The 24,243-nt window shown below is 44.1% G+C and overlaps 6 protein-coding genes across 6 annotated transcripts; 3 read left to right on the top strand and 3 right to left on the bottom strand.

Moving 5' to 3' along the window:
- Nucleotides 1-1,332: 1,332 nt before the first annotated feature.
- On the bottom strand, nt 1,333-1,919 carry LOC143023455 (histone H4). The gene has a single exon (XM_076181976.1). It carries the CDS (start codon nt 1,775-1,777, stop codon nt 1,466-1,468), a length of 312 nt encoding a protein of 103 aa, XP_076038091.1. The 5' UTR covers nt 1,778-1,919; the 3' UTR covers nt 1,333-1,465.
- A 58-nt stretch (nt 1,920-1,977) lies between these two features.
- On the top strand, nt 1,978-3,839 carry LOC143023454 (histone H3). Its single transcript, XM_076181974.1, has one exon. It carries the CDS (start codon nt 2,398-2,400, stop codon nt 2,806-2,808), a length of 411 nt encoding a protein of 136 aa, XP_076038089.1. The 5' UTR covers nt 1,978-2,397; the 3' UTR covers nt 2,809-3,839.
- A 3,484-nt stretch (nt 3,840-7,323) lies between these two features.
- On the bottom strand, nt 7,324-8,063 carry LOC143023408 (histone H2A). Its single transcript, XM_076181930.1, has one exon. It carries the CDS (start codon nt 7,977-7,979, stop codon nt 7,608-7,610), a length of 372 nt encoding a protein of 123 aa, XP_076038045.1. The 5' UTR covers nt 7,980-8,063; the 3' UTR covers nt 7,324-7,607.
- Nucleotides 8,064-10,960: 2,897 nt separating this feature from the next.
- On the top strand, nt 10,961-11,590 carry LOC143023407 (histone H2B). Its single transcript, XM_076181929.1, has one exon. It carries the CDS (start codon nt 11,155-11,157, stop codon nt 11,524-11,526), a length of 372 nt encoding a protein of 123 aa, XP_076038044.1. The 5' UTR covers nt 10,961-11,154; the 3' UTR covers nt 11,527-11,590.
- Nucleotides 11,591-21,721: 10,131 nt separating this feature from the next.
- LOC143023439 (histone H4) lies at nt 21,722-22,156 on the bottom strand. Its single transcript, XM_076181960.1, has one exon. It carries the CDS (start codon nt 22,154-22,156, stop codon nt 21,845-21,847), a length of 312 nt encoding a protein of 103 aa, XP_076038075.1. The 3' UTR covers nt 21,722-21,844.
- A 432-nt stretch (nt 22,157-22,588) lies between these two features.
- Nucleotides 22,589-23,853, top strand: LOC143023438 (histone H3). Its single transcript, XM_076181959.1, has one exon. The coding sequence runs from the start codon at nt 22,603-22,605 to the stop codon at nt 23,011-23,013; it is 411 nt and encodes a 136-aa protein (XP_076038074.1). The 5' UTR covers nt 22,589-22,602; the 3' UTR covers nt 23,014-23,853.
- Nucleotides 23,854-24,243: the final 390 nt, after the last annotated feature.

Genomic DNA, 24,243 nt, shown 5'->3' with positions numbered 1-24,243 from the left:
CGATTGATTGGATTGTACAGTTGTGAGCCATGAAATATGCGCGTAACTGAACTGGGCTAGCAAAATACTGGTCATTGAAACGCGCTCCATCAAAATTGTGATACTACCACCACTTTCTTCTCTCTCTCTCCTTTCTTGACGCTCGTGGAAATGTGTTCTTTCGCCACCACTACACAGTTGATGATCGATTGGATTGCACAGGTATGGGATTGTGGGCGGTAGTTGGCCATGAAATATGCACGTAACTGAACTGGGCTAGCAGCTAGCTAAATACTGGTCATTGAAACGCGCTCCATCAAATTTGTGATACTACCACCACTTTCTTGACGCTCGTGGAAATGTGTTCTTTCACCACCACTACACAATTGGCGATCGATTGGATTGCACAGGTATGGGATTGTGAGCGGTAGTTGGCCATGAAAAGAAATATGCACGTAACTGAACTGGGCTAGCAGCTAGCTAAATACTGGTCATTGAAACGCGCTCCATCAAAATTGTGATACTACTACCACTTTCTTCTCCCTTCTTAATTAACGCTCGTGGAAATGTGTTCTTGCACCACTACTACACAATTAGCGATTGATTGGATGGTACAGCGGTAGTTGGCCATGAAATATGCACGTAACTGAACTAGCAGCTAAATAGTGGTCATTGAAACGCGCTCCACCAACCCCCTTTTTTCTTCCTTAACGAAATCCATGTTCGTGGAAGTGTGTTCTTGCACCACCCCACTACACAATTTGCGATTGGTTGGATTGGATTGTACAGTTATGGAATTGTGAGCCGTGAATTAAGAAGACAGCGTAATGACCAAGAGCCTAACTAACTAAATCGGAGGGAGAGGAGCACGTACTCTATAGAGGCGTAGGCACTTTGCCCTCGTTGTGATAGTTGGCCATGGAATATGCACGTAACTGAACTGGACTAGCGCACAACTGTCAGCAGAGAAATACTAGTCAGTGAAACGCGCTCCATCCAAATTGTACTACTACTACTACTACTACCACTCTCTCCTTTCTTCATTCAGGTTGGTGGAAATGTTGTGTTGTTGCACCACCGCCACTACACAATTGGTGATTGATTGGCTTGTACAGTTGTGGGATTGTTTGTGAGCGGTGAACTAAGAAGACAGCGCAAGGAGTAAGATGGTAACTTAACTAAATGGGAGGGAGAAGGAGCTCGTTACTAGAGGCGTAGGATCTTTTTTCTTTCCTTCGCTCTGGTTGTGATGGTCCATGAAATATGCACGTAACTGAAATGGTTGGTTCATTGTGAACCATGAACTGCATAGTAGTAAATGTGAGGCAATTATATCGTCTATCTATCTCTTTTGTAAAGTTATGTGGCTCCTAAAGGAGCCGTTCGTTGGTGGGAGATAATAAGAGGAGGCCGAGGACGAGGAGAAGAGAAGCACGCGCGTGCACGCGTTTCCCCATGTCTGCCTGCCTGCCTGCCTGGGCTTAATTTAACCTCCGAAACCGTAGAGGGTTCTGCCCTGGCGTTTGAGGGCGTAGACGACATCCATAGCAGTGACCGTCTTCCTCTTGGCGTGTTCCGTGTAGGTGACAGCGTCGCGGATAACGTTCTCGAGGAAGACCTTGAGAACTCCACGTGTCTCTTCGTAGATGAGTCCAGAGATACGCTTGACTCCTCCACGTCGTGCCAGACGGCGGATGGCAGGCTTGGTGATACCCTGGATGTTATCACGGAGAACCTTGCGGTGGCGCTTGGCGCCTCCCTTTCCAAGTCCCTTTCCTCCTTTGCCACGACCGGTCATGATGAAGCTTGTGTTGAATCTGGAATTCTGGAATTCAAGAAAAGACCACCTCGCTTGCGCGGGATCGGGTTTTGTGGGAGGGGAAGAACGTCTGTTAGAAAATGAAAAGATAGTAGTGTATAAAAGAGGGCTATTGCCACCGGGCGAATCGCGAGCAATTAGGGGCTAGATTGTTGTCATGGCATAGGAGGACTTGACCAGAAGGCACGAGGCGCTCGCGTCTCTACGGCTCGGTCACTCGGCGTTTTCTCTCGTTGCCGTCGGGCGGCGGGTCCCGTGCGTACCCGAAAGTAGCCATCGCATGGGTCGAGACCTCGTGGGCGCCTTGAGTCGTGCCATGACCGGCATGTGACACCTACATGACATGGCCAACGGTGCTGACCAAGGGGTCCACTGGTAATGGCTGGTGTAAGTGGTCGACTTGTAGGTGATTTTGTCCACTTTAAGGTAAAGGCAGCACTCGGGACGTGAACATTTTAGCGGCTCAGACGTCTCTACGGCCCTCGCGCCTCTCAGCCAATGAGAGCGCCTGCTACGAGACGACCGAGGTGTGGTGGCGGGCAGAGTTGGGCTAGTGCCGACATTACTTACTGTACTGCAGCACCAAAGCAAAGCAAGCCATGGCGCGCACGAAGCAGACCGCTCGCAAGTCGACAGGAGGCAAGGCCCCTCGCAAGCAGCTAGCCACCAAGGCCGCCCGCAAGTCGGCTCCTGCCACAGGAGGCGTCAAGAAGCCCCATCGTTACCGCCCTGGTACCGTGGCTCTCCGTGAGATCCGTCGCTACCAGAAGAGCACCGAGCTCCTGATCAGGAAGCTGCCCTTCCAGCGCCTGGTGCGTGAAATTGCCCAGGACTTCAAGACAGACCTGCGCTTCCAGTCCTCTGCCGTGATGGCTCTGCAGGAAGCCTCAGAGGCTTACCTGGTCGGTCTGTTCGAGGACACCAACCTGTGCGCTATCCATGCTAAGCGTGTTACCATCATGCCCAAGGACATCCAGCTGGCTCGCAGGATCCGTGGCGAGCGTGCTTAGATCATGAGCACGTACGCAGCGGGGGTCGTCGGCAGCAGCAGAAGAGCACAGGGAAAGGAAAGGAAAGGAAAGGGAAAGAGAGGAAGGCAGGCAGGCAGGCAACACGCCACACACCCTCCCTCCACCCAACCCAATCCAAACCACCCTTACCTGCCTTCATTCTCATGCCGACCGACCAACTAACTCACTAGGCCCTCTTTAGGGCCAAATTTTGATTACAAAAGAGAGCACGGTGATTCTTATTAGGGATGCGCCGGCCTTGCCTAAAAATAAGTTCTAGACTAGTTACGATTTTTTTTTTTTTTTTTTTTTTTTTTTTTTTTTTTTTTTGTGTGTGTGTGCGTCTCCGAGGTGTGGTGGCGGGCGTGTTTTTTTTTTGTGTGACTCTGAGTTCCCTACACTAGTTAAGACTTTCTCACTCTCTATGTCAATTACCTAGGATATGCCTTGAACGAACTAGTTAAAGCGTCTTTGTTGATATGCATGTACGTACACACATATATCCATGATTCGTAAGGAGAGCTCGCTGATTCTTATTAGGGAAGAAACGACCTTGCTTAGGATATATCTTAGACTAGTTATTTTTACCCTGAGTTACCTAGACTAGTTAAGACTTTCTCTCTGAACTGCATAGGATATATGTTAGGCTAGTTAACACTTTTGTCTGTTTGTATCTCTCCCTCTGCGGCGAAATCCTTGTACGAGTGATATCGTGTGGCACTCGTTGATGTAGATAGATAAACATGTGTAGCTATGGATAGATTTTATGTGTATATAAGCATGCATAGTAAAATATACACCCAAGGTATGCGTGTATGCATATATCTATGTGTGTGCGTGCAAGTACGTACACATGTATGTGTATACTCGTATGGACGTACACATGTATGTGTATACTCGTATGGACGTACACATGTATGTGTATACTCGTATGGGCGTACACCTGTATGTGTATACTCGTATGGACGTACACATGTATGTGTATACTCGTATGGACGTACACATGTATGTGTATACTCGTATGGACGTACACCTGTATGTGTATACTCGTATGGACGTACACATGTATGTGTATACTCGTATGGACGTACACCTGTATGTGTATACTCGTATGGACGTACACATGTATGTGTATACTCGTATGGACGTACACATGTATGTGTATACTCGTATGGACGTACACATGTATGTGTATACTCGTATGCACGTACACATGTATGTGTATGCACGTACACATGTATGTGTATGCACGTACACATGTATGTGTATACTCGTATGCACGTACACATGCATGTGTATACTCGTATGCACGTACACATGTATGTGTATGCACGTACACATGTATGTGTATGCACGTACACATGCATGTGTATACTCGTATGCACGTACACATGTATGTGTATGCACGTACACATGTATGTGTATGCACGTACACATGTATGTGTATGCACGTACACATGTATGTGTATGCACGTACACATGTATGTGTATGCACGTACACATGTATGTGTATGCACGTACACATGTATGTGTATGCACGTACACATGTATGTGTATGCACGTACACATGTATGTGTATGCACGTACACGTGTATGTGTATGTATGTGTATGCACGTGCACATGTATGTGTATGCACGTGCACATGTATGTGTATGCACGTACACATGTATGTGTATACTCGTATGCACATACACGTGTATGTGCGGACACATGTTGATGTAGATAGATATACATGTGTAGTTGTAGATATGTTTAATGCGTGCATGTGTAGCTGTAGATAGAGTTAATGCGTATATAAGCGTGCATAGTAAAATATACACCCAATTTATGTGAGTATGCATATATCTATGTGTATGTACCTGAGCGTACACGTGGGTAATATATATGTCTGTGTGTGTGTATTCATATAGATATGTGTGTGTTTCCACATATCCATTGTTGTTGGCAACACGCCAGAACTGCTGTAGTCCCCCCTAAGTAAAATTCTTTCATTGTGCATAATATTGTTAATCTGCATTAATATATATATACCAATTCCCATCATTAACGTATATTGTAAACATTACATCTGATACGAGCATCACTATTATATTACTAAATGGATTTGTATATAGTTATATTTGGATACGCTTTACAGAGCGTGGTGTGGTGGCGGGCAGTTTATTTTTTTTTTTTTTTTACTCGTATGCACGTACACATGTATGTACGCACGCATGTACGTACACATGTATGTGCGTACGCATTACGTACACATGTATGTGCGCACGCATGTACGTACACATGTATGTGCGCACGCAGGTACGTACACATGTATGTGCGCATTCATGTTGATGTAGATAGATATACATGTGTAGCTGTAGATAGATATAAGGGGGCCCCGGACACCCATACTCTTGTGCGGTACGACCGAATCAGTTTTTCAGACAAACAAAATTTATTACTCATTTCCTTTTCTGATTACCTATAAATACATGTAGTATCACTTCCTTGCACTTAAAAATACCATATTATCTAATAGTCAATGGGCAAAATGTTCAGTAACTTCAAAAACTAATATCGTGGAAAAGGTCTTACCAATTTTTTTTTGCTTAAGGTCCATTTGAAGAGTGGCCCTATCTGACCTTTTTTTTTTTTTTTTTTTTTTTTTGTAGATTTTTTATTTATTTACCTCGTACGAGAATAGCAATGATTTTTTTTTTTTTTTTGTACATATTGTTAAAAAGATTAAATTTCTGAGGAAAAATAATAGCTAGAAAAATACTGCCAAAGAAATTGCTTTATTTTGACTTCCAGATATTTACGTCTTACAATTCTCTACAAATGAAAAAAAAAAAAAAAGTGAAAATTTGTATATAAAAGAGCGACTTATAATTTGATGAATGGAAAGAAAACAAACTTTTCAGTAGCGCCCTTTAAATGCCGCACGGACATTTAAAGACATTAAATTATATTTTCCTTTATTTTATTCTATTACCAAGTTAAAGTTACTATTTCTCTTCACCCCTCCCACAGTTATTGTTGGTAGAATAATGAATATTGGTTATTGCTAGAATAAATGAAAGATTTATTTGACGTGCAGGAGTGAGATGCTTGCCAGGTGTCGCCAATAATTAATTTATTCTATTTTATATATAAGAACAGAAACGGAATTGAGATGTAATTTTTGGTCGAAGTGCTACCACTATTATAGAGAATCTTTTGAAATGCTTATCTGTTGGAAGAATAAATATATATATATATATATATACATATATATACAGTATATACGATCGCGTGCATGAATAGCATGAGAAAATGATATTCTCCTGTTTACGCACTTCGACTGTTACTAAAGTCTCTCCTTTTAGCATCGTCCTGTGGGTTTAGTCAAATTGCCAGATACCTCCATATCAAGCTGCCAGATACCTCCATACACAAGCTGCCAGATATCTCCATAGATATGAATTGCAGTAAAAAAAAAAAAAAAAATGGCTATCGAAATTTTGACTCATTTCAAATGTTTTTCATGCAATGGGGTTGCCAGAGGTCTCCAAAAATTTATCTATTTTATTTTATATATAAGAAAAGAAAGGGAACTGAGCTCTAATATTTTGTTTGAGTGTTACCACCATCATGGAGAACCTTTTGAAATGTTTACCTAAAATTCGTTCATTTTCCAGAATTTTTTTGTCGATTTTTCGCGGCCGGGGCTCCCTTAATGCGTATATAAGCGTGCATAGTAAAATATACACCCAATTTATGTGAGTATGCATATATCTATGTGTATGTACACATGTATGTACCTAAGCGTACACGCGCGCGTGTGTGTGTGTGTATCCACGTATGCATTGTTGTTCGCAACACGCCAGAACTGCTGTAGTCCCCCCTAAGTGAAATTCTTTGATTGTGCATAATATTGTTAATCTGCATTAATATATATATACCAATTCCCACCATTAACGTATATTGTAAACATTACATCTGATACGAGCATCACTATTATATTACTAAATGGATTTGTATATAGTTATATTTGCATACGCTTTACAGAGCATTTGTATATTGGTCGAGTATTATTGATGTGATGGCTGACGGCCGATTTAAAAAATGAGTCCTAAAACAGTATGGAAGTTTAAATGATTCCTTCCTACAATTGGGACGATAATCTATTATCATGATGTGGAAACGAACCGCATCAGACGTACACACGTAAGAGTGTGTGTGTGTGTGTGTGTGTGTGTGTGTGTGTGTGTGTGTGTGTGTGTGTGCGTGCGTGCGTGCGTGTGTGTGTATGTATGTGTGCGTGCGTGTGCGGGCGGGTGTGGGTGTGTGTGTGTGTGTGTGTGCGGGCGGGTGTGTGTGTGTGTGTGTGTGTGTGTGTGTGTGTGTGTGTGTGTGTGTGTGTGTGTGTGTGTGTGTGTGTGTGTGTGTGTGTGTGTGTGTGTGTGTGTGTGTGTGTGTGTGTGTGTGTGCATGCATGCACGCACGCACGTGTGTGTGTGCGTGCGTAATGATGCATACGTGTTTGTACAGGAACAACGTGCGATGGTGCGAGAATGTATCTATGTTGGCAGGTATGCTTGCATCTGTACAGGCGCATGGTTACATTGATTCAAGTGAGCTAATGCATGCTACATACGAGGAAACCTAATGGCAAGACGCGATGCGATTGACAAGGAAGAAGAGGATGAAAAATAAGAAATAAAAGAATGGACAGTCAGTAAGAACCAAATTATCTCTCTTGTAAAGGACTGTGGCTCCAAGAGGAGCCGGTTATTAGAAGACACGAAGAAGAAGTTTAAAGATGTCGCTTGGGCCTTTACTTCTTCTCTGTCTTCTTGGGCAGGAGAACTGCCTGGATGTTAGGCAGGACACCACCCTGGGCAATGGTAACGCCAGAGAGGAGCTTGTTGAGTTCCTCGTCGTTGCGGATGGCAAGCTGGAGATGGCGAGGGATGATACGGGTCTTCTTGTTGTCGCGGGCAGCATTGCCGGCCAACTCGAGGACCTCGGCAGCCAAGTATTCCATGACTGCTGCCAGATAGACAGGGGCACCAGCACCAACGCGCTCGGCGTAGTTGCCCTTGCGGAGGAGTCTGTGAATCCTACCGACGGGGAACTGAAGACCAGCCCTGCTTGAGCGAGACTTTGACTTTCCCTTAACCTTTCCGCCTTTGCCACGGCCAGACATGATGAGTTGTGTTGTGAGCGAGGGTAACCGACCGTCCTACACGGTGAGCAAGTTGTTGAGGATATAAGCGTCGCTGGGGTTTTTAGATTTATTGATTTACAAGAAATACATCTTGTTTGGGTCTCTACCCATATTCCTAGAAGGCATACAAGTATGCCTTTTACAATAAGTTACATGTACATTTGTTAAAAATATGTCAATATATGTTGCGCTGTACGGTCTCCACGATCTAGCCGACGTGGTTAGTGTCCTATGAGTCCGTCGCGTCCCATCCGGTCCAGCCGACGTGGTTCCTGCACCCGTCGCGTCCCATCCGGTCCAGTCTAAGGCATCATGCGCAGTTACCTAGGTGAAGAGAAGAAAGCATTAGTCCTTGGCTTAAATTAAAATGTGTCATAAGTCAAAAAAGTCAAAAATCAGCAAGAGAGTACAGTCGAACAGAACCCATCCGTATCATCTGGGGGGCGGCACTTGAAGGAGGCGTCCCAGCCGATACGAGTTAAGGGACACCGTCAGTCGACGGATGAGTCCCCCAGCCGAGGTCCTGGGGCCCGCACGTAGAAATCTGGTCGCCGGGCAAAGGGCCACATAATGATCTAGCCCGTTTGCGCCGGCCTCTCCACAGTGGATGCAGGCCTCCGGCTGTCCCGTCACCTCCGAGAAGCATCGATACCCGAGACGGAGTCGATGAAGGGTGACTTCCTCTATCCTGGAGAGACGGACTCCAGGGGTCAGTCGCTCATACGCTGTGGCAACTTGATACCAGCGTGCTGACGGCCTCTGGGCTGTTAGGTTCCTATGGCTTTGTAGTTCCCTCTTGGCCATCGCTCTCGTTGCAATGGCCAAGATCTCAGTTCGGCTCGGGAGGACACCGATTCCGCCTTCCATGTCCCCTGTGGCCGCTCTTCTGGCCACCCTGTCTGCCGCTTCATTTCCCTGGATGCCGATGTGTCCCGGCACCCAGTTGAGGACGACTGATCTCCCTTGCTGACGGAGGGCCTTGAGCTGAAACAACAGTGAGGTCATTAGTTTTTTCTGGTCAGTGTGATAATTTTTGGATATTAATTGCAACAGAGCTAAACTATCTGTGTGCACAACTACATTACGTTGGTGGGTGTTGAGAGCATGGGTCAATGCTAGACCCACTGCAACACCCTCTGCTTGCGTCGAGCAGCGAGTGCCCAACACCCTTACTCCCTGTTCCTCGTCCTTCGTGACAAACGCTGCACCTGCCACGTTGTGTACGGGATCCACGGAGCCGTCTGTAAAATAGACGACGCAGTTTTCCTGGGCGACAGATCTCATTGTGGCCTCCGCATCCGCCCGCAGGCGCGGCAGCGGCGTACCGCGTCGTGACGCCATCACACTGATTCTGGCCGGTGGATTCTCCCAGGGGGGAGACTGCACATAACCTTCCACCGGCACATCCCTCCTCTTCTGAAGGATAAGGTCATGCAGGTGAAGGTCCCTTATGCGGTGTGCAACCCTCGCTGACCACCTCTTCTGCGGGAAGAGATCCGGATCTTGCTGGAGGGCGCTGATTAGCCTTCGCCGCAGGAACGAGTCATGTTCTCTCTGAATGACTCTTATGGCGAAGGCTACCACCAATCCTGAGATCCTCACACTGATAGGCACCAGTCCCGCCTCTTGCTGCATATTGGCGACCAGAGTCCAGCGCGGCGCGCCCAATATTACGCGCAGCGCCTGGTTCTGTACTGTCTCCAAGTCAGCCAACCGTGTTGCGGATAGACCAGCCAGAGCACTGCTGGCATAGTCTATCACCGGTCGAATTGCGCTGACGTAGAATGTCCGGAGGACAGCGCAGTTGGCACCTGCCTCTCTGGTCGCCAAGGACTTCAAAACGTTAATCCGGCTGAGGACCCTTCCCCGGATGTATGCCACTTCAGTCCGGAAGGACAGCCTGGAGTCGAGCCAGACACCTAGGTACATGTGCGTGCTGACCCACTCCACCTCATGTCCCTGCAGCAGAAGCCTGTCCCTCGGTGTCACGCTAGTGCCAAAACACATGGCTTTGGTCTTTGGTGGCGAGATCTTGAGGCCAAGCTCTTCGCATTTGGAGGAAATGCGGTCGAGGCACATTTGCGTCCTTCTGGCCTTGGTCCTTCTGCCTGCCACCACCAGCGCGACATCGTCTGCGTATGATAGGAGGCGGCATCCTGTGGGTAGAGGGATGGCTATTAATGCACTCATCAGCACGTTAAACAGGGTGGGACTGAGAACCCCACCCTGGGGTGTACCATTTTCCAGGGGGTGATAGCAGGACTCCACTCCCTGTAGACGGACTCTGGCAGTTCTATTGGAGAGGTAGTCCGCTATCCACTGTAACAGTTTCCCCTGTACTCCTCTGGCAGCCAGACTGTCCAGAATTGCAGCGGGACTGGCAAGCTCGAATGCCTTCTCCAGGTCAAAGAAGACGACCATGGCGTGACGTTGCTCCACATGGCTCAGAAGCGTTGTAATGCATTGAGCCGTGCCCACCCCTTTGGTGAAGCCATAGAGGTTCTCTTGTGGTGGTCCCAGTTTCCACAAAAGTCTTTGGAGAACCATCTTTTCCATGGTCTTCCCCAGGCAGCTCGTCAGGGAGATAGGACGATACTTTCCGGGCTCCCTGGGCTTGGGGATAGGCACGATGTCGGCCCTCTTCCAGTTGGACGGAAGTCTTCCACAGGACCAACTGCTGTTTACCACCTGGAGGAGTGCTTCTTCTCCAGCATCCCCCAGGTGTGCAACCATGGAGTACGTCACTAGGTCGCTCCCTGGAGCAGTGTCGGAGGATCTCTTACGTGAGGCTTGCAGCTCATGGATGGTGAATGGCGTGTCCGTGTCACCCGGAGACCCCATGGCAGCTTGTATCCTGGTCTCTCTTGGTTCACGGAGCATGGCCTGCCTCTGTTGCAGCTCGACGGGTAGCGTGGCTGTGTGCGTGCGTCTGGCAAATTCTTGCGCCAGATTTTGAAAAAGCTTGATATATATAGGATCAGGTAGCGGCTCAGAGCGGTTGGCGGAGGGAGGCTATTGACCATTCAGAACGCAGGGATTGGGTTCTTGTTCGCCTGCGACCGCTCTTGCCAACTACTGCTGCCCACTATGTCTGATTTATAAGCAAATTTTCAACGCGTTCCGGCACTACACTGACATTTGCCATAGAAGCAACATGCCGCCCAAGACGTCCGGAAAGGCCGCCAAGAAGGCCGGTAAGGCCCAGAAGTCCATCTCCAAGGGAGACAAGAAGAAGAAGCGAAGGAGGAAGGAGTCCTACAGCATCTACATCTACAAGGTGCTGAAGCAAGTTCACCCTGACACCGGGATCTCCTCCAAAGCTATGTCGATTATGAATTCGTTCGTGAACGACATTTTCGAGCGCATTGCTGCCGAGGCTTCCCGCCTTGCCCACTACAACAAGCGCTCGACAATCACTAGCAGGGAGATTCAGACTGCTGTCAGGCTTCTACTCCCTGGTGAACTGGCCAAGCACGCCGTGTCTGAGGGCACCAAGGCCGTCACCAAGTACACCTCCTCCAAGTAAACTTTTTCTTCTTCCTTGAAGTTGTTACACTTGGTTGGGCAACCCGGCTCCTTTTGGAGCCACATGTCATTCAGAAAGAGAGAGAGATGTATCTAATACAAATGTCAATTCTATCCATTGATCCTGATATTACTACTACTATTCTTGTCTGCTGTGCTCGTGGAGTCCCATATGTACCTTTGCAGATTTGATCAAGCTGCAGTTACGTCTACCTTCTTTGTGATTCGTCTGCCATGAAAGCTGTGTTCTGTAGTATGTTTTGAAAGCAGTGTGTTCTGCGTAGAACTAGTTTGAAATGGGGCATTGCTTATACACACCTTGACAGCAGGAGATCCATTCCTTCTATTATGCATTTTCTCTCTTGTTTGAATATGAATTGACTTGTACTGTGTTTTATCTGTTCTTATCAGGGAAGGGTGAGGAGGAAATGCCCTGCACCATGAACTAACTAACCAACTGCACTCTGAACATGACATGAGGAAATAGAAAGGAAAAATCCATATATGTATAGAAGACTTGTGGAATGAGGGTTTTGGGTACAGTGGCAGAAAGTACAAGGGAAGTGGTGACAGGTACACTAATGAGGCCAATGCAAATAGGAAACGTATGACTTGACAAGGCTGTAGTATATGAAGAAGAAATAACAGAAGTGACCGTAGGTTCTAGAGAGAGTATTGTGTCACTTGGAGAAGTGTGGCATGATTGAAAGACCCACAACTGGGAAAAGGAGAGAGAATATAATGCCAAGTGGCTGTGAGATTGATGTTGAAAATGATAGCAAGTCAAGGACAAAAAAAGAAAGAAAAAAATCTCCTACTTTATTCACAAGTGTGTTTGAGTGCGGGGACTAACCTTAACTGATGGTGTGTGCATTCTATTTTTTTTTGTTTTTTTTTTTTTTTTTTTTTTTTTTTTTTTTTTTTTTTTTTTTTTTTTTTTTTTTTTGCGGCTGGCTGTCGTTAATAACAAGCTGTTTGTGCATTAATTTTGTCATGCTCGTTCTGCCTCCATCTTGTTTTATATATATATATATAGGGGATAGCATAGCTATCGTGGGTAAGCTGCGTTGTGTGTAGACGTATGCACTCTGTAAGAGATAAGAAAGACGAAGAGTAACTGGTGAACGATGCTGTGTGTCTCAAGGAAGGGAAATGGAATGGGTGCATGTTATTTGGCGCTAGACATTAGTTAGTTATGAGAAATATGGTCAAGTAACATTTTGTGAGGAACTTGAACGGGCACTTTTCTTTGGCATCAGAAATGCCCACGCACACACACACACACACATAGAAATTGTTCAACAACAAATGCCGGAGAAAAGTAGTAACACATGTGTAAATGACAGGTAACACCACAGTCGGAAAAGACAAAAAAAAAAAATAGGAGCCGAATACTCGAGCCTATGTACTTGGACTGCTAACTGCAATCAACCCTCTTCGGTAGTAGAAGTGGGAGGTGGATGCTATATTTAAAAAGGGGCCTGTTACAAAGGAAGAGGGACTAGGGAAGGAGTAAATGAATAACACTACCCCCCAATCTGTTGTGACGTGAAGCCGGGTCGGGGGGATACCTGTTAACCATTTTGATATTTTGAGAATGGATATTGTGTTTCTAAAATACCCGATTTGAGTAAAGCTCAGTTGATAGGACTACGTCAGGAGCTTCAGCTCACAGACTGGGAGGCCAAATTAAGCGAAAGACCTGTAGATCAGATGTGGGAAATGTTTGAAAATACGCTGACTAAGATGATTCATACTTACATTCCTTTTAATTAAGGACAGACGTCCCCCATATCAGGCTCGCCCAAAGTGGCTCGACAAAGAAAGTGAACAAAAGTATTGCTAAAAAGAGACAGGCTTATAAGAAATATAAGTGTTCGGGTGCATGCAATGACTATGAAAGTTATGTATCAATACAGAGAGATTTAAAAAAGAGAATACGAAATGAATATTGCTGATAAATCCAAAGAGAATCCCAAGGAATTGTATAGTTACTTTAGAGATAAAAAGGTTGCTAGAAATCACATTGGTACACTATTATCTGCTGACGGTCAACTTGAACATTGAAATGAAGGAATGTGTAATATTTTAAACAATTATTTTAGCTCGGTATTCGTAAACGAAGCACCTCCATAAGTGAAACCTAGGGTAAACTTACTGGCTACGGTAAGTATAACAAAAGAAAAAATTAAAAGGTGTATAGAGAAACTCAAAGTAAAAAAAAAAAACAATGGGCTGGCGGTTGGCATCCAAGAATCTTAAATGAAATGAAAAATGAGATTGTTGTTGCAATAGAAATGATTTTCAAATATTTTCCATCCTATCCGGAGAATGGAAGCTAGCTAGCTAACGTTACTCCCATATTGAAAGAAGGTGACAAAAAGAAACCAAATAACTATAGGCCTATAAGTTTGACTTGAATAGTAGGAAGAATAATGGAAACTATCATCAGAGATGCTATCGAACATCATTTAGAAAGTAACCGTTTTATAAATGATAGCCAGCATGATTTGAGACGGAAGCGTTCTTGCGTAGCTAACTTACTGGAATTGTACAACACAGTTATCTGGAATTAGTACAAAAGAAACAATATATATATAGACTTAATATATGTAGACTTTGGAAAAGCTTTTGATACCGTCCCCCACGAGAGACTACTTACTAAATTAGCTTCACACGGAATAAGTGGTATCCTATTGAGTTGGACTAGTAATTGGCTGAATGATGGAAAAGAGAGAGTTGTTTTAAATTGAAAAGGTTCTAGATGGAAAAATGTTACAAGTGGAGTTCCTCAGGGTTGTTCCGTTCTCGGGCCACTTCTATTCATCTATATACTTATAAAATTCTGATCATGTTTTTGTCATCTTGCTTGCTTGCTTGCTTGCTTGCTTGCTTGCTTGCTTGCTTGCTTGCTTGAAACCGTCACCCAGCCAATCAGAAGAAGAGATATGACGTCACGACTGAGGACCAGCCAAGCAGCAGAAGAGGTGATATGACGTCACGACTGAGGACCAGCCAAGCAGCAGCAGCAGCAGCAGAAGAGATATGTCGTCACGACTGAGGACCAGCCAATCAGAAGAGGAGATATGACGAGGCGAGTTTGTCCAAAACAATTTGTCTAAAGTACAATTTGTGTAAATCAATTTGTCTAAAGTACAATTCATCTGTAAACAATTTGTCTAAATTACAATTCATCTATAAACAATTTGTCTAAAATACAGTTTGTGTAAGGAAAAGAGACTGAGAAATTGGTAGATCTAATTTATAATGTATTAATAAAGTACACATTGGTTTTCATTCAAAATTTATTGACAATAAAACTTTATTAAGACAAAAATTAGATTTATCAACACAATTACAGCTTTATTCAAATATACCATCTACTAAAAAGAGTTCTTTTATAGTTAAAAAGAAAGGTTGTGGCCAGCCCCCCGGATGTAATCAATACTATTATTTGGATCGAAGTGTCTATGTAACTTTATTAAGACATTCTTGATTTATCAACACAATTACAGCTTTATCAAAATATACTATCTACTAAAAAGACTTCTTTCATAGTTAGAAAGAAAGGTTGTGGGCAATCCCCTGGACGTAATCAATAATATTATTTGGATCGAAAGCCTGAACAAGCCTTTTTATGCGTTTTGCAGTGCCTAGGTAACGTTTCCTTGTGGGTTCTGGCTCTACCCCACCAACATAGTGTTCAATCTGAACCTCGTTGAAACTTTGTTCTTTCTGCAAGTATTTGATAAATCTCCATATATTGGGGTGATGCGCACCTGCTTGCGTTTGAAATGTACGATGCCATCCTTGGACGGAATTGGTAGTTTTAGGTCAATCATCAAGCACCCTAGAATACATATTCCACGTATCATGTCGAAAGAGAGAGAGGTGGACGTCGACTATTCCGTCTGTTAGGCCTTGCAATCCATGTGTCTTGAAAATAATCAACGACCTCTTGTGCTTCATGCGGGAATGTGTTGTTGTCACACAATAACTCAAACGCATCTGTCACTGTGGCTATTGGCACAAATGCTAATGCTGGTAGCATCCGCATCCGTAAAGCAAAACTGGTATCTGTTTCATATTTTTGTTTTAATCCATGATTTTGAATTACTCGTAAAACACATTTGCTAAAGTGGGAGAAGCAGCCATTTTGCACTGTTTTTTTTTTTTTTTTTTTTTTTTTGGGGGGGGGGGGGGGAATTCTTTCAAAAACGCTTTCATCATTGCTCTCTCGAAATCGATTGTTATCGATAATGGTGCACATAAAGGTTCAATGTTCCTTATCTGTTGTAAAAAGGTTATGTATGTTTCTTGTGTTTTGTCCTGTAATAATCCAAACACAAGGGGCAGCGAATGTTTCTCTCTTAATCCATGTAGGGTATATAGCTGGTGAAACAGGAGAGGGACAGTTTTAAATGTGCCATCGGCATACCAATGACTGCTTTGTGATAAAGATTGCAAATGACGACGTGTTGCAAATATGATTATACGCTTTTCAACTGGTCCCGAGTCATAAATCAGAAATTGATCACCTTTAAAAGCTATGGGAACTCGGGTAAGTGGGAGGGGGGGGTGTGGTGTGGTGGTGGAAATACACGGGTCAGGTAATGTAAACGATTCAGATTTGAGTAAAGAAAGAAGTGTCTAAAATTGGGAAAATCTTATTGTTTGTTGTCCATTTTTTTTTTTTTTTCCCAGAGAAACTGTATTTTTGACCAATTGTTTTAGACTTTTTTTTTTTTTTTTTTTTTATTTTAGAGAAATTGTACGTTAGCCAAATTGTTTTAGACAAACTCGCCTGATACCATGATGCGTAGTGTTCCAAGCAACGACGACATGGCGTCACAATCTTCTGTATTTCACTTCTTATAACTAATCAAGTCAGTCACTGCCTTCGTCTACTGAATAGGGGTAAGAGCTCTAAATTGTACTCAATTTGATATTGAAACTTATTTTCTGTGATTTATACTATACGGTGATAGTGACATAGTATATCTATCATAAAGATTATGTTGATAAACGTTGCTACTCGCTACTCCCTCCCTGAACGATAATGATCATGAGTGGGAGTGGGGTGACGAGACGTGACATAACAGAAGCATAATTAAGGAGGCTCTATTTGATTTCTTGAGAACGCCTGTATCCAGTTTACTTTGCTTCGAGAGAGCACGAGGACCGCACAAAACTGGTAAGTCTTAAGCTAATAATAACCTGCTTTAAAAAGATCGTGATATGACATGTTAACAATGGGCTGAAGCTACACTTCCAGAGCAGAATGAATGCATATTTTGGTAGACAGAAAGAAAGATGCATTATGGTACAGCATAGACAATTATATGCTGGGCTGAGTAGAGGTAAACAAATTGAAAATATTAAAGTGGTTTTAAATCATTCAAATTGTACAAAGAATGTTGTAAATATAAGAGCGTTGTCTTAATAAAGATTTTATTGACCATCTTATTAAGAAGGTATCATTTAGAATTTTATTCGACCCAACGGGTCACGGGTTGTCTAGTAGTATATATAAATGATATAGACCACGGACTAAAATGTATTGTTTCCAAATTTGCTGATGATACAAAACTGTACGGGACGGGAAATGGTCACTTAAACAAATTAGACATTCAAGAAGATTTAGATAGATTACAGCAATGGTCCGAAAAGAAATAGAACACAAGTAAATGGAAGGTAATGCACATAGGTGAAAATAACAGTAAGTACGGTTACGAGTTATTTGGAAATTCGTTAACAAAAGTGAATAGTGAGAAAGGTCTCGGCGTAATTATCAGTAAGGACCTCAAATCACCCAAGCAGTGTATTTCAGGCTCTGAGATAGCAAATAAGATTGTAAGACTGATTGCGCGATATTTTGACTTCAAAAGTTCATCACCCATTAACAATCATTAGTTCGTCCACATTTGGAATATGCTTTTTCCGTATGTCATGAAAGACATTGATAGGCTGGAAGAAAGTACAAGGGCGAACCACAAAGCCGATTCCTAAAAAAGCGTCGACTTGAAACCGGTCTTTAAGATTCTAAAGGGAACTGGCAAAATTTCCACACTGAATGAGAGTCAGACAAGAAACAATGGTCTCTAACTGTCCGGAAATAGATTTAATTTGGAAGTGGGTAGAAACAACTTGGACAACCGTGTAGTTAATGAATGGAATAAACTTCCCGCAGAGGCAGTGCAATGTAGTTCAGTTGGAAGTTTTAAGAACCATTTAGATGAACACCTAAGGAAGATGCTGTAATGATTATCACTTATTTTATATGTTTTGTTATCATTTGTCTGTTTGATTCTCATTTATATGTCAATATGTTTGATTCTCATTTATATGTCAATATGTTTGATTCTCATTTATATGTGGATAGGAGGTAAGGGAACACGGGCTGAGGGAAATATTTTTATTCCTGACTAGTTTCGCCTGAAAGGCTTCTTCAGAGGAAACTAGTCAGGAATAAAAATATTTCCCTCAGCCCGTGTTCCCTTACCTCCTATCCACATTCGTCACAATGTATACACATTTCTCATTTATATGTCAATATGTTTGATTCTCAGTTATATGTCAATTTATTACAATTTACCTGTTTGTTTATTACCTAACTATACCTATGCATTTTTTTTTATTTACATTATCATATATATATTTTTAGCCATTTATTATTGATTTTTTTTTTTTTTTTTCGCACCCGACCTAGATATGGAGCAAAAGGTCTCGTGTCGGCGTGCTCCGCCTTTGTAATCCTTTGACAAGGTAGTTTGTTGAAGAAGTTCTCAATAAGCTTTGGTAGCAGTCGTTTACAATTAGGATCCTTGCGATTTGATTTGATAGGAATGCAGGAACTACATGCAGACAAAGCAGTTTTTTTTTTTTTTTTTTTTTTCCAACCTTCGCTATGGCTCTTTCTGCGTTTACTTGGCGTTCAAGAAACCTGATCCTAGCTTCAGATAGCTTTGGAAACATGAAAGGGTTCTTGTCCTCGAAAATGTAAGGCCTAAGGCCTTGGCAAAGTGTTTTACTCCTCCTAGTTTAATTATGAAGTGGGTGTATTAAGACTTTGTTGGAATGTACTCGAGGCTGTGTGAGAACATTTATCATTCCTAGCTGCAGTACCACTCGTGGGTGTCCGGCCGGCCAATGAACTCTCTTGTAATGGTCATCTTTAGCTGAGTTGTCCCATAAGGAAAGGAAAGATGAATATTTTGTGTATCCTCGTCGCAAGCTAAGCAGGCATCTTGCAATGACCAGAAAGTTGGCACTTGAATTGAGCCTGCCTCATTTATTGTGTCAAGAAGTTGTTTGACATTATCCTATTTCCTCCCTTTCTTTCTTGCGTACGGAGTGTGGAAGAGGAGAGGCAAAGACGGATATTTATTTCCATTGGGTAGCAAGACTGCTTTGTGACTTGGTGTTGAGCTATCTATGAAGATTGGCCGTTTTGCAGGATCACGCTTGAGTCCAAGCGCAGTAAAGAAAGGAATGAGACATTTACAGTATGGCAGATCATTACTAATAATCTAGTACATTTTAGAATATGGATGCCATTTCCGTAAGACAGGAAGGTGTTATTGGCGGGTGTGTTGATGCCATACCGTACTGCCCGCAAATGTTGCACAAGAAATGGCTGATGTGGTGACAGAGCAATATCCGCGGTGTCTGTCTGTCAGTTACCGAGTACCCAACCCGGTTCTATAATTATATTTTTCATTTCATAAAGAATAAAGGTGAGTACTTGGTTGAAGGCGCTCTATTAGGTACAGTTGCATACAATGAAATGGAAACCTGACTCGCGAGGCATGGGCATAACATGAGCAAGTACCCAATGTAACAATGGTATCCAAGTCGGTTGCGAATGGAAATGAAGATGTCATTGTAGATATGGGGCAATTTGAAAAGAGAAAGGTTAAGGGGTGCTATGAGTAGGAAGTCAACATTTGGCCTCATCATTTTGATCTATTTGTCTTTAGACACAATGTGGTCGCCTTTGTAGTTGAGCGTAAGATGCAGCAATGGGTATTTTCTATTATTTTGATGATGGAATGCTAGATAGGTAGGTAGTATTGAAGTGGACTAGCGCACAAGTATCAGCAGGTACATACAAGTACTGTATTTGAAAGGCTCTCCGTTAAGATTGTAATGGTGCTACTACTACCACCTTTTTACTTCTTCTTTAGCAAAGTCCATGCTCATGAAAGTGTGTACTTGCACCACCACACATTGGACGATTGATTGTGCAATCGTGGAAATGCGAGCGGTGAATTAAGTACACAGCATAATGACTAGCAGGCCAACAACTGAATCAGAGGGAGAGGGTGGGAGGGAGAAGGATGTCGTACTAGAGGTGTAGGCACTTTGCCTTGGCCCTCGTTGTGGTAGTTGGCCATGAAATATGCACGTAACTGAACTGGACTAGCAGCTAGCTTGATAAATTCTGGTCATTGAAACGCGCTCCATCAAAATTGTGATACTACTACTAGCACCACTTTCTTCTCTCTCTCTCTCTCTCCTTTCTTAACGTTCGTGGAAATGTGTTTTTGCACACAATTGGTGATTGATTGGGTTGTACAGTTATGGGATTGTGTTTTGTAGTTGGCCATGAAATATGCACGTAACTGAACCGGACTAGCAGCTAGCTAGCTAAATACTGGTCATTGAAAGTATGCATATATGTATGTGCATGTATATATGTGTTTGCGTGCAAGCGCGTACACATGTATGTGTATACTCGTATGTACGCATGCATCAAAATTGTGATACTACTACTACCACTTTCTTAACGTTCATGGAAATGTGTTCTTGCACCTCCGCCACTATACAATTGGCGATTGATTGGATTGTACAGTTGTGAGCCATGAAATATGCGCGTAACTGAACTGGGCTAGCAAAATACTGGTCATTGAAACGCGCTCCATCAAAATTGTGATACTACCACCACTTTCTTCTCTCTCTCTCTCCTTTCTTGACGCTCGTGGAAATGTGTTCTTTCGCCACCACTACACAGTTGATGATCGATTGGATTGCACAGGTATGGGATTGTGGGCGGTAGTTGGCCATGAAATATGCACGTAACTGAACTGGGCTAGCAGCTAGCTAAATACTGGTCATTGAAACGCGCTCCATCAAATTTGTGATACTACCACCACTTTCTTCTCTCTCTCCTTTCTTGACGCTCGTGGAAATGTGTTCTTTCACCACCACTACACAATTGGCGATCGATTGGATTGCACAGGTATGGGATTGTGAGCGGTAGTTGGCCATGAAAAGAAATATGCACGTAACTGAACTGGGCTAGCAGCTAGCTAAATACTGGTCATTGAAACGCGCTCCATCAAAATTGTGATACTACTACCACTTTCTTCTCCCTTCTTAATTAACGCTCGTGGAAATGTGTTCTTGCACCACCACCACTACTACACAATTAGCGATTGATTGGATGGTACAGCGGTAGTTGGCCATGAAATATGCACGTAACTGAACTAGCAGCTAAATAGTGGTCATTGAAACGCGCTCCACCAACCCCCTTTTTTCTTCCTTAACGAAATCCATGTTCGTGGAAGTGTGTTCTTGCACCACCACTACACAATTTGCGATTGGTTGGATTGGATTGTACAGTTATGGAATTGTGAGCCGTGAATTAAGAAGACAGCGTAATGACCAAGAGCCTAACTAACTAAATCGGAGGGAGAGGAGCACGTACTCTATAGAGGCGTAGGCACTTTGCCCTCGTTGTGATAGTTGGCCATGGAATATGCACGTAACTGAACTGGACTAGCGCACAACTGTCAGCAGAGAAATACTAGTCATTGAAACGCGCTCCATCCAAATTGTACTACTACTGCTACCACTCTCTCCTTTATTCATTCAGGTTGGTGGAAATGTTGTGTTGTTGCACCACCGCCACTACACAATTGGTGATTGATTGGCTTGTACAGTTGTGGGATTGTTTGTGAGCGGTGAACTAAGAAGACAGCGCAAGGAGTAAGATGGTAACTTAACTAAATGGGAGGGAGAAGGAGCTCGTTACTAGAGGCGTAGGATCTTTTTTCTTTCCTTCGCTCTGGTTGTGATGGTCCATGAAATATGCACGTAACTGAAATGGTTGGTTCATTGTGAACCATGAACTGCATAGTAGTAAATGTGAGGCAATTATATCGTCTATCTATCTCTTTTGTAAAGTTATGTGGCTCCTAAAGGAGCCGTTCGTTGGTGGGAGATAATAAGAGGAGGCCGAGGACGAGGAGAAGAGAAGCACGCGCGTGCACGCGTTTCCCCATGTCTGCCTGCCTGCCTGCCTGCCTGGGCTTAATTTAACCTCCGAAACCGTAGAGGGTTCTGCCCTGGCGTTTGAGGGCGTAGACGACATCCATAGCAGTGACCGTCTTCCTCTTGGCGTGTTCCGTGTAGGTGACAGCGTCGCGGATAACGTTCTCGAGGAAGACCTTGAGAACTCCACGTGTCTCTTCGTAGATGAGTCCAGAGATACGCTTGACTCCTCCACGTCGTGCCAGACGGCGGATGGCAGGCTTGGTGATACCCTGGATGTTATCACGGAGAACCTTGCGGTGGCGCTTGGCGCCTCCCTTTCCAAGTCCCTTTCCTCCTTTGCCACGACCGGTCATGATGAAGCTTGTGTTGAATCTGGCCAGAAGGCACGAGGCGCTCGCGTCTCTACGGCTCGGTCACTCGGCGTTTTCTCTCGTTGCCGTCGGGCGGCGGGTCCCGTGCGTACCCGAAAGTAGCCATCGCATGGGTCGAGACCTCGTGGGCGCCTTGAGTCGTGCCATGACCGGCATGTGACACCTACATGACATGGCCAACGGTGCTGACCAAGGGGTCCACTGGTAATGGCTGGTGTAAGTGGTCGACTTGTAGGTGATTTTGTCCACTTTAAGGTAAAGGCAGCACTCGGGACGTGAACATTTTAGCGGCTCAGACGTCTCTACGGCCCTCGCGCCTCTCAGCCAATGAGAGCGCCTGCTACGAGACGACCGAGGTGTGGTGGCGGGCAGAGTTGGGCTAGTGCCGACATTACTTACTGTACTGCAGCACCAAAGCAAAGCAAGCCATGGCGCGCACGAAGCAGACCGCTCGCAAGTCGACAGGAGGCAAGGCCCCTCGCAAGCAGCTAGCCACCAAGGCCGCCCGCAAGTCGGCTCCTGCCACAGGAGGCGTCAAGAAGCCCCATCGTTACCGCCCTGGTACCGTGGCTCTCCGTGAGATCCGTCGCTACCAGAAGAGCACCGAGCTCCTGATCAGGAAGCTGCCCTTCCAGCGCCTGGTGCGTGAAATTGCCCAGGACTTCAAGACAGACCTGCGCTTCCAGTCCTCTGCCGTGATGGCTCTGCAGGAAGCCTCAGAGGCTTACCTGGTCGGTCTGTTCGAGGACACCAACCTGTGCGCTATCCATGCTAAGCGTGTTACCATCATGCCCAAGGACATCCAGCTGGCTCGCAGGATCCGTGGCGAGCGTGCTTAGATCATGAGCACGTACGCAGCGGGGGTCGTCGGCAGCAGCAGAAGAGCACAGGGAAAGGAAAGGAAAGGAAAGGGAAAGAGAGGAAGGCAGGCAGGCAGGCAACACGCCACACACCCTCCCTCCACCCAACCCAATCCAAACCACCCTTACCTGCCTTCATTCTCATGCCGACCGACCAACTAACTCACTAGGCCCTCTTTAGGGCCAAATTTTGATTACAAAAGAGAGCACGGTGATTCTTATTAGGGATGCGCCGGCCTTGCCTAAAAATAAGTTCTAGACTAGTTACGATTTTTTTTTTTTTTTTTTTTTTTTTTTTTTTTTTTTTTGTGTGTGTGTGTGTGTGTCTCCGTGGTGTGGTGGCGGGCGTGTTTTTTTTTTTTTTTTTTTTTTTTTTTTTTTGTGTGTGTGTGTGTCTCTGAGTTCCCTACACTAGTTAAGACTTTCTCTCTCACTCTATATGTCAATTACCTAGGATATGCCTTGAACGAACTAGTTAAAGCGTTTTTGTTGATATGCATGTACGTACACACATATATCCATGATTCGTAAGGAGAGCTCGCTGATTCTTATTAGGGAAGAAACGACCTTGCTTAGGATATATCTTAGACTAGTTATTTTTACCCTGAGTTACCTAGACTAGTTAAGACTTTCTCTCTGAACTGCATAGGATATATGTTAGGCTAGTTAACACTTTTGTCTGTTTGTATCTCTCCCTCTGCGGCGAAATCCTTGTACGAGTGATATCGTGTGGCACTCGTTGATGTAGATAGATAAACATGTGTAGCTATGGATAGATTTTATGTGTATATAAGCATGCATAGTAAAATATACACCCAAGGTATGGACGTACACATGTATGTGTATACTCGTATGGACGTACACATGTATACTCGTATGCACGTACACATGTATGTGTATGGACGTACACATGTATGTGTATACTCGTATGCACGTACACATGTATGTGTATACTCGTATGCACGTACACATGCATGTGTATACTCGTATGCACGTACACATGTATGTGTATGCACGTACACATGTATGTGTATGCACGTACACATGTATGTGTATGCACGTACACATGCATGTGTATACTCGTATGCACGTACACATGTATGTGTATGCACGTACACATGTATGTGTATGCACGTACACATGTATGTGTATGCACGTACACATGTATGTGTATGCACGTACACATGTATGTGTATGCACGTACACATG

The sequence above is a fragment of the Oratosquilla oratoria genome, unplaced genomic scaffold (genome assembly GCF_046742065.1).
Source record: "Oratosquilla oratoria isolate Oo_2021 unplaced genomic scaffold, ASM4674206v1 SCAFFOLD47, whole genome shotgun sequence".
Lineage (NCBI taxonomy): Eukaryota > Metazoa > Arthropoda > Malacostraca > Stomatopoda > Squillidae > Oratosquilla > Oratosquilla oratoria.
This window is presented reverse-complemented; position numbering and strand designations above follow the sequence as displayed.